The 9545-nt window shown below is 40.6% G+C and overlaps 1 protein-coding gene across 1 annotated transcript; it reads right to left on the bottom strand.

The window, feature by feature from the left end:
• Positions 1-821: 821 nt before the first annotated feature.
• Positions 822-1952, bottom strand: LOC141672396 (uncharacterized protein At1g76070-like). Its single transcript, XM_074478984.1, has one exon. The coding sequence runs from the start codon at positions 1787-1789 to the stop codon at positions 974-976; it is 816 nt and encodes a 271-aa protein (XP_074335085.1). The 5' UTR covers positions 1790-1952; the 3' UTR covers positions 822-973.
• Positions 1953-9545: the final 7593 nt, after the last annotated feature.

Raw genomic sequence — 9545 nt, forward strand, 5'->3', positions numbered from 1 at the left:
GCTTGCTCTGCCTATTCCCTCTCTTTTGATTCCCCTTTCTCTGTAGCATCCTCTTCGGCCCTCAGATTTTTCAACATCGCATGTTCCTCAAGGGTAGGAACGATGTCAGCTTCTTCTTCAAAATCAGTCTTCAAATTCCGGGGGTGACCATCGGTTGCTTCGGTGGATTAGTTTCTGGATCGGTGAACTTAGGATGTCCTTGTTCATCGTTTCTATTTGTCATCGTTTTGATTCTCAGAAATTAATCTTGTGTTCCCACAGATGGCGCCAAATATTAGAACTAGTTTTTTTCCTGAACCGTTATCGTCCAATAGCTCCTTGGTCGACCTGCAAAGAAAACAATATGAATGGTCGGTCCCCCCGATTTACCTCCAGTATGAGATAAACTTAACTGGTCCGGTGAGTATATTGAACACAAGATATTACTGAGAGTATGTGTGAGTATGTGATTATAAATAATTATCCGTGTATATAAACTTGTTACCATGCTAACGTTGTATCCCCGTCTTTTTCGGTAGGTTGAGACAATTCCGGGAAGCGGAAATTGTGACGGGGAAGATCACGTCCTCCTTCTATATTCCGCCCGTCTAACCTCAAGGTGATTGAACGCCCATATTTTGGACAAGACCATGACTGGAACTGGGTTGACTAGTTTTCAGCCCAATCAGATTGTCCAACTTTATTCAGCCCAATGCATATAACGAGTCTAATCTCAATGGGCCTCCAACACATATAATTAAAAACTATCAAAATCTAGAAAAAACATAAATAAAATCGAAACAATGATTAAAATTGAAATTTACATCAAATTCGAGCAAAAGTTGACTTCAAATTCGATTAAACTAAAAAACTGATTACATGATAATCAAGGGGCTAACATATAAAAAAGACTATAACAAATGGTTCTTAACCAGATACAAAACAAATGATAATTATCATTTATGCATGAAAAAAAATTAAGTCAAACATCAGTCTAAGTTTTTAGTTGAAGAGGGCTAGGTTGAGCCATGGTTCTTCTTTTCCACAGATTTACTTCTTTCCTTGGTTCTAAACTCACTGCTTTACATTCTTGTATTAACCTGGGAGCAGAAGCACATATACTAAGTTCAACTTCTTCTTTATACTCACTGCTTCCTTTTCCAAAAGTATCCACCACCCTAGCCCCCGTTGTCCAATCGAAATTAGATAATGGATTCCGGGCACTTGAAAATCGCCTCATCTGACTCGAACTATATGAGGATGCTCTTTGATCATCTGGCACATGTATTGTAGCATCACTTTTTCTTCTCCCAGATGGTACTCTTGAAAACATATTTTTTATTGCCAAAGCCTTTTTCTTTTTTTTCACATCACCAAAAGACTTGACTGATTTAAGAGCTAGAGCCTTTTGTTGCGCTTGCTTTGAATTGTTATGATTTTGAACCATCTGATTAAGATGATCCAACGATGGCAACACTGAATCTTGATAGGTACACTTACTGTTGATTAGGCTATAAAGTTTCTTCTTGTGCTTAACTTGTCCCATGCACGAGACTTCTGGTGATGTTGGTTCACGCAAGCTTGAGTTTCTTGATCTACTATGCAACGCATCCACCGGAACTATCGAGATTATAGTAGCCCCGCCACTGGTTGAGGATAATCCTTTTGCTTTTGAGCTTTCAGATGATGTCTTTTCTTTACTTGGACTAAAAGGAACGTTTTGAAATGTAACAGCTACCGCTGCTGCAGCCTTTGGTAACAACCTCAAGAACCTGTTTTTGGCCTTTGATACTGCTGCTTTCTCTGCCATTATATTAAATATCTTTACTGTTCAAGCACCCTCTCACTCTCTCTCTCTCTGATCAAGCTATGATATAAGATAACTGTAATAAAATAAATTAAATTTCTAGCAGATCCATGTATTTTTATTGGTTAATATATAATAATAATATAATAAGAGGGAAGGAACAGAGATGTCCGAAGAGATTTTACATTTTAAATTAGGTTTGATTTGTTGACCTTATGTCACTAGGAGTAGGAACTAGGAAGAATCAAGGAAGGAGTTGTGTGGTACTCAAGTCAAACAAAGCACACAATAATTCTAATATTTTATTTTATTTTATTTTAACCACATGCTTTTGATGTATCATGTATGTGGTGTCATGTTAATTAATTAGTCTTTAAACTAATATTAAAGTTGTACAATACTGTACTTTGACATGTACATGATTACTAATCAAACATTGTATATATCTCTTGAAATCAGTTTTCTAAAAATCGTTCCGCTAACCGATTAATCGATAATTTAATCGGATTTCGGACAAATTACGTTTCCATTAATTAATTAAAAATCATGTCAAAATGTATATTTTTAAAAAATTGGTCAAAAGTCGGTCGATTCGATCAAAAATCGACCAGTTTGGATAAAAATTTTGTCAGTTCGGTCAAAGGGTGAAAATTAATTAAAAATATTTTTTTTAAAAAATTGAAATTAAAAATTAAAGATGATATTTGATAATATATTGACTATCATATACCCATAAATTCTAATATCTAATAATTGAATAACTTTTTTCAGTTAAATTACTCTTATTTCTCCGGAAAATGTATTCGATTGATTTATTCAATTCACAATCTCTTGTAATTGACTTGTTATGTGCCTAATTTTAGTATATAACAAATTTATATCTAATTTATAAATTATAGATATTAACTTTTTAACCACTAAAAAGTGAGTATTTATTATTATGTATAAATCAACTATAAAACAAATATTTGTACACCACTTAAATATCAAATATGAAATAATGATATGTGATATTATTTTTGTAAATTTTATCAAAATTTTATGAAATTTATTTAGTTAATATCATATATAGTTATTGTTAAAAATTTGTTTAGTATTCTCATGTTTAAACTCGAACAATATTTTTCTATGAGCTATTTTATTTTAATTTGTGAAAAATTTTATTTATAGAAAATCATCACATATAGAGAAAAATGGGCCTGAGGATGACCTCAGGCAACTTCTTGAGGTTATAAGACCTTTTGATAGGGATAAATAAATCCTGATTGTATAATTAAATATTGCAAGGTGTAGGGCTGCTAGGCCCAATAAGAAGATGTATGACATTCAGACCAAGAAGGTCAACACATTGATCAGGCCTGATGGACCAGATCAGGCCTGATGGAACAAAGAAGGCCAAAAAACCCTGATTATTTATTTCGTAATTAATAAATAAAGGAGGAAAACAGCTATTAAGATAAGTCCTAGTGGGGATATAAATCCTTGTAGATTGGCCTCAAGGGTACCTAAAATGATAAGGAATCAGTTTCCTACTATCTAGGACTCCAAAGTCCATTCTAATTATGAGACTTGCCCACCAAGTCTTCTATACCAAGTCTAATTCAAGGACTCTCAACATCTATATAAGGGGTCTCGCCCCACAAATCAGAACTACATTTTTTGGCTTGATTCTCTAATTCAGAGAGATACGTAGGCATCTCGTAAAGGCAGAATTAAGCTACGAAACACGAGAGCAGCCATTAAAGGCCTTGAGCTCCCGAATCTTAGTAATAAATACAGCAAATAATAACCTTAGTTTTTTATCCATAATATTTGGTGCCGTCTGTGGGAAGTGAACAACAACCATGGAGAGAACACGGAGAACAACTAGCGCTCTGGAGGAGGGAATACCATCAGGGATAACTCAGGTGATTTCGTCAACCGTAGAGATTCCTCCCCACTCAACTTATGCATCTACTCAAGCGGAAACCCAGATAGGGGCAACTCAACTTCAGCCACAAGGGACGACTCCCCCGACTATTCAAGGTACGAATCCTCAAGTTCAACAAGTACATATACCTGTGAATTCTCGACCCGTCGGGTATGAATATTCAACTGTTGTTACTACTAACCCCCCTTATGGGATGCCCTTTTACCCCGAGGTTGGAGGAAGTGGATATGCTGGGCGAAGTGAAGCACGAGGGCAATCGCCCCCTTATATACGAGGTTTGGCTCCTATCCCCGAGGATCGGGAATTTTCTAGTCCTTACACTGAGAGAGATTCCGAATCTTCGGATGATGAAGTGGCCCCAAGAAGGAGACGTCCAGGCAAGGAGCCGATGGCCGATGGAAGGCAACGCCCTCGAAGCACCCAAGGGGCGAATCCCCAGGAAGTGCAGGAAAGGATAAGGGCTCATGAGGCTGAGATCCAAAGGCTGAGGCGTGACTTGGAAGCTCACCAGGCCACCAGACCCCAGATACCTCCTAGGGGGAGTAATCCTCCTCCTGTCATAGACCTGGATGGTCCGGTACGAAGAAGGGTTGTCTTCCCAAGAACTGATCCAAGCAATCTCCTTCCCCTTGGAGATCCTGATGATCCAACTCCACCCTTCACAGAAGAAATAATGAATGCCCATATCTCAAGGAAATTCAAGATGCCCACTATCAAAGCCTATGATGGCACCGGAGACCCCGCTAATCATGTCAGGACATTCTCTAATACACTGCTGCTGCAACCCGTGAATGACGCTATTAAGTGCCGGGCCTTCCCTCAAACCCTGTCGGGTATGGCTCAAAGATGGTACAGTCGCTTACCCCCAAACTCTTTTGGATCGTTCAGAGAGTTAAGTCAGGCTTTTATTAAGCAATTCATCAGCGGGAGAGTCCATGAGAAAAGTTCAGCGTCTCTTATGAGTATTGTGCAGGGAGCTAAGGAATCCTTGAGAGATTACCTGAATCGTTTCACAAAAGAGTCTTTAAAAGTCCCGAACCTTGATGATAAGGTAGTCATGATAGCACTGTAAGAAGGAACTAGGGACGAGTTTTTCAAGATGTCCTTGGCCAAACGTCCCCCTGAAAGCATGTTGCAGCTCCAAGAGAGGGCAGGGAAGTATATCAAGGTTGAAGAAAGTATGAGAAAGACCGTAATAAGTAATGAGCCCACTGGAGGCAAGAAGCGGAAAACTGATCTAGAATATATTGCAAAGGACAAATATCCTAGAACCGAACAAAACCCTGATTCAACCCCCAAGAAGGGAGGACCTGGGCAAAAGTTCACTGAATACGCTAAGCTGAATGCTCCTAGAAGTCAAATTTTGATGGAGATTGAGAAAGATAGAGATATTCGCTGGCCTAAGCCCTTGAAGGCTGATCCCGCCAAGCTAGATAAGAGCAAGTATTGCAGGTTTCACAAGGATGCTGGCCATGACACCGATGAGTGTAGGCAATTGAAAGATGAAATTGAGTTTTTGTTTCGAAAAGGAAGATTGAACAAGTATACTGGAAATGGAGGGGATAGAAATAATAGTGGAAGGAATAATTTTGAAGATCGTAGGAGGGACCAAGACGATCAGGGGCGGAATCCCCAACCTAGAGGGCCGGTTATAAATGCAATTTTTGGAGGACCACGACGCCCTCGAGGACCTGTGATAAACACGATCTTTGGAGGTCCAACTGCTGCTGGATTGTCTAAAAATTCAAGAAAGGCATATACTAGAGAGGTTATGCATATTGTTGGAGAAGCCCCGAAGAGGGCCATGACAGAAGTAACATTGGCTTTTGATGATTCTGACCTAGAGGGCGTAAAGTTTCCTCATGACGACCCGTTGGTCATAACACCAATAATAGGAAATATCCCGGTTAAGAGGGTTCTTGTGGATAATGGTGCTTCTGTGGATATATTGCTCCACGACGCCTTTCTAAGGATGGGGTATAACGATTCCCAGTTGTCACCAACCGACATGCCGATATATGGATTTGCTGGAGTAGAATGTCCTGTGGAAGGAATAATCAAACTGCCAACCACCATAGGTACGGAACCAAGACAAGCAACGCAGATGTTGGATTTCGTGGTAGTAAAGGCTAGTTCAACTTATAATGCTATCATAGGGACAACAGGGATACATGCCTTTAAGGCAGTCCCCTCTTCCTACCATTCAGTTATGAAGTTTCCCACCCAAAATGGGATTGGAGAAGAGAAAGGAGATCAAAAAATGGCTAGAAGCTGTTATGTGGCCTCTTTTAGGGCAGATGGAGTCGGGGGGCAGGTTCTTCCTATTGAAGATATGGATGTCCGAGAAAATGATGAGAAGAGAGGAAAGCCAGCAGAAGACTTGGTTTCGGTTCCTTTAGACCCCGAGAATCCTGAGAGGATGACTTTCATTGGAGCCACACTAGAGGAGCCCCTTAGAGGGAAGTTGGTGAAATTTTTGCAAGAAAATAGTGATGTATTTGCATGGTCAGCAGCTGATATACCAGGCATAGACCCGGAGTTGATTACTCACAAGCTAAACGTGGATCCAAGCCGGAAGACAGTGAAACAAATGAAAAGAAATTTTGCCCCGGAAAGACAAGAGGCTATAAAACAGGAAGTAGAGAAGCTCCTAGAGGCTGGTTTCATTGAGGAGATTCAATTTCCGGAGTGGTTAGCAAACTCTGTAATGGTGAAGAAGGCTAATGGAAAGTGGAGGATGTATATAGACTTCACTGATCTGAATGATGCATGTCCTAAAGACTGTTTTCCATTACCAAGGATTGATACTTTGATTGATGCCACTGCTGGGCATGAGATGCTGAGTTTCATGGATGGATTTAGCGGATATAATCAGATTAAGATGCACAAGGATGACATTCCAAAGGTATCATTTATCACTGACTTTGGTGTTTATTGTTATCTTGTTATGGCGTTTGGTCTTAAGAATGCGGGAGCCACCTATCAAAGGTTGGTAAATAAAATTTTTAAGGATCTTATTGGTAAGACTATGGAAGTCTATGTTGATGACATGTTAGTCAAGAGTCTAGTAAAGACTGATCATATAACCCATTTGAGGGAAGCTTTTGAGATCCTGAGGTACCACAAGATGATGTTGAATCCTACGAAGTGCGCTTTCGGAGTAGGATCTGGAAAATTCTTGGGATTAATGGTCTCAAAGAGAGGAATTGAGGCTAACCCCGATAAAATAAAGGCAATCCTGGACATGGAACCACCAAAAGCTGTCAAGGATGTTCAGAAGCTCACAGGAAGGGTCGCTGCGCTAGGACGATTCATCTCCAAGTCATGAGACAAGTGCTTGTCATTCTTCAAGTCACTAAAGAATATCAAAGACTTTGTATGGAATGAGGAAAGCCAGAAGGCATTCGAAGAGTTAAAGAAGTATATGGCTCAGGCCCCGTTGTTGGCCAAACCATCTTTGAATGAAGTTTTATTCTTATACTTGGCCGTTTCAGAGAGCGCCTTGAGCGCGGTGTTGGTTAAGGAGGAGCTAAAAGTCCAGAAACCCGTATATTATGTCAGCAAAATTCTGCATGGTGCTGAATTGAATTATTCAACTATTGAGAAATTTGCTCTAGCCTTGGTAATGGCTTCGAGAAAACTGCGTCCTTACTTTCAGGCTCATCAGATTGAGGTGCTAACGAATCAGCCACTGAGAAATATCATTCACAGTCCCAAGGCAAGTGGGAGATTGATTAAGTGGGCAATAGAGTTGGGAGAGTTCGATCTCAAGTATAAGCTACGTACGGTCATAAAAGCCCATGCACTAGCTGACTTCGTGGTGGAATGTACCATACCCAACCAAGAAGTCGGGGGGCAGGAAGATACCATACCTCAAGATAAGGGAGTCGATAATGGGGACAGAGAGAAGGATGATAAGGAGAAAGAATATTGGGTTCTCTATTTTGATGGAGCATCAAAAACAAATTCCAGTGGAGCAGGGTTGGTTTTGCAAAGCCCTGATGGATTCTTAATTGAGTATGCTATGAAGCTAGACTTCCCAACCACAAATAATGAGGCAGAGTATGAAGCCCTGATTACTGGCCTTGGTCTAGCTGGGACACTTAGAGTCAAAAACTTAAAGGTCCGCGGAGACTCGAAGCTGATCATATCCCAGGTAAAGGGAGAATTTGAGGCAAGGGATGATACGATGGCTAAGTATGTCCGCCTAGTAAGGGCTGTGATGACCCAATTTAATGAATGCCATGTTAAACACATTCCAAGGGAAGAAAATGCTAAGGCAGATGCGCTATCAAAGTTTGCTTCATCTGAGATAGAAGAAAGTTCGGGAAGTGTGTACTTCCATGTTTTGAAGACACGAAGCATAGATGTTAAGCTTGTGGCTCCCATAGGCCTGGGGACGTCATGGATTGATCCTATCAAGGCTCACATTCAAATCGGTTGGTTGCCAAGTGATGCAACTGAAGCACGGAAGTTAACTGTTCGAGCACTAAGGTACTCTTTGATAGATGGGATTCTTTATAAAAGATCTTTCGTGGTTCCCTACTTGAGGTGTCTCAGGCCCGATGAGGCACGCTTGGCTCTTGAAGAAGTGCATGAAGGTATTTATGGACAACACTTGGGGGCAGGGCCTTGGCTCATATGATAACTCGTCTAGGCTTTTATTGGCCGGAAATGATGGCTGATGCCAAAGAATATGTAAAGAAGTGCGACCGCTGTCAGAAGCATGCACCTGTTGTTAGACAACCTCCCGAGATGCTGACATCTATCAACTCGCCTATTCCCTTTGCTATGTGGGGGATGGATATTCTAGGGCCTTTCCTTATGGCCACGGCACAAAGGAAGTTCCTGATTGTAGCCATTGATTATTTCACTAAGTGGATTGAAGCCAAACCCTTGGCCAAAATCACAACTAAACAAGTTGCACAATTCCTGTGGGAAAACATTATGTGCCGATATGGAATTCCCCGTGTCCTAGTCACCGACAATGGAACGCAGTTTAACAACGAGGAATTCAAGAAGTATTTTGAAGAAAATGAAATTGAGTTACGGTTCACCTCCGTGGCTCACCCACAAGCCAATGGGCAAGCAGAAGTAGCAAATCGAATAATCCTGGATGGAGTAAAGAAGAGGATCGAGAAGTCAAGAAATAATTGGGTGGATGAGATACTTCCCATATTGTGGGCCTATAGGACTACTTGTAGAGTCACGACAGGAGCAACTCCCTTCATGTTGGTGTATGGGGCAGAAGCAGTAGTTCCAGTGGAGATATCACATTCCTCTCCAAGGATTCAGGCTTTCAATGCTGAGGAAAATGAGAAAGGACAAAGGTTGGCTCTAGACTTAATCGATGAAGTGCGAGATGAAGCACATGCAAAGATAGTAGAGTATCAGAAGAAGGCTTCATTCTACTACAATTTAAGGGTTAAAGAAAGGTTCTTTAAACAAGGTGACCTAGTCTTGAGGAAGATAAAAGCTTCTGGGGTAGGACAGAAAGGGAAACTTGCCCCAAATTGGGAAGGGCCGTACAAAGTCAAGAGCGTTCAGGGTAGAGGAACCTACAAGCTGGAGACTATGGATGGTTTTGATGTCCCGAGAACCTGGCATACACAGAACCTGAAGGTTTACTACGTGTAAGATAGTCGAAGTACGATTCTCACTTGTCATTGTGACAAGTAGGTTTAAAAGCACCTTGAAGCTTTGTTTGCGTAGGATATTTATTTTCTAGCTATTATTGATCAGGGTCGAACCCATATTATGTAAGGTTTTGGAAAACCAGACTTGAAATTGAAGAGTTCGAAATTATTTCAACCTATGGATGTTTGAGTT

The sequence above is a fragment of the Apium graveolens genome, chromosome 7 (genome assembly GCF_009905375.1).
Source record: "Apium graveolens cultivar Ventura chromosome 7, ASM990537v1, whole genome shotgun sequence".
In the NCBI taxonomy this organism is placed as follows: Eukaryota; Viridiplantae; Streptophyta; class Magnoliopsida; order Apiales; family Apiaceae; genus Apium; species Apium graveolens.

Coding starts and splice junctions, on each gene's coding strand:
- LOC141672396 (XM_074478984.1), bottom strand. CDS start 1,789: ATGGCAGAGAAAGCAGCAGTATCAAAGGCCAAAAACAGGTTCTTGAGG.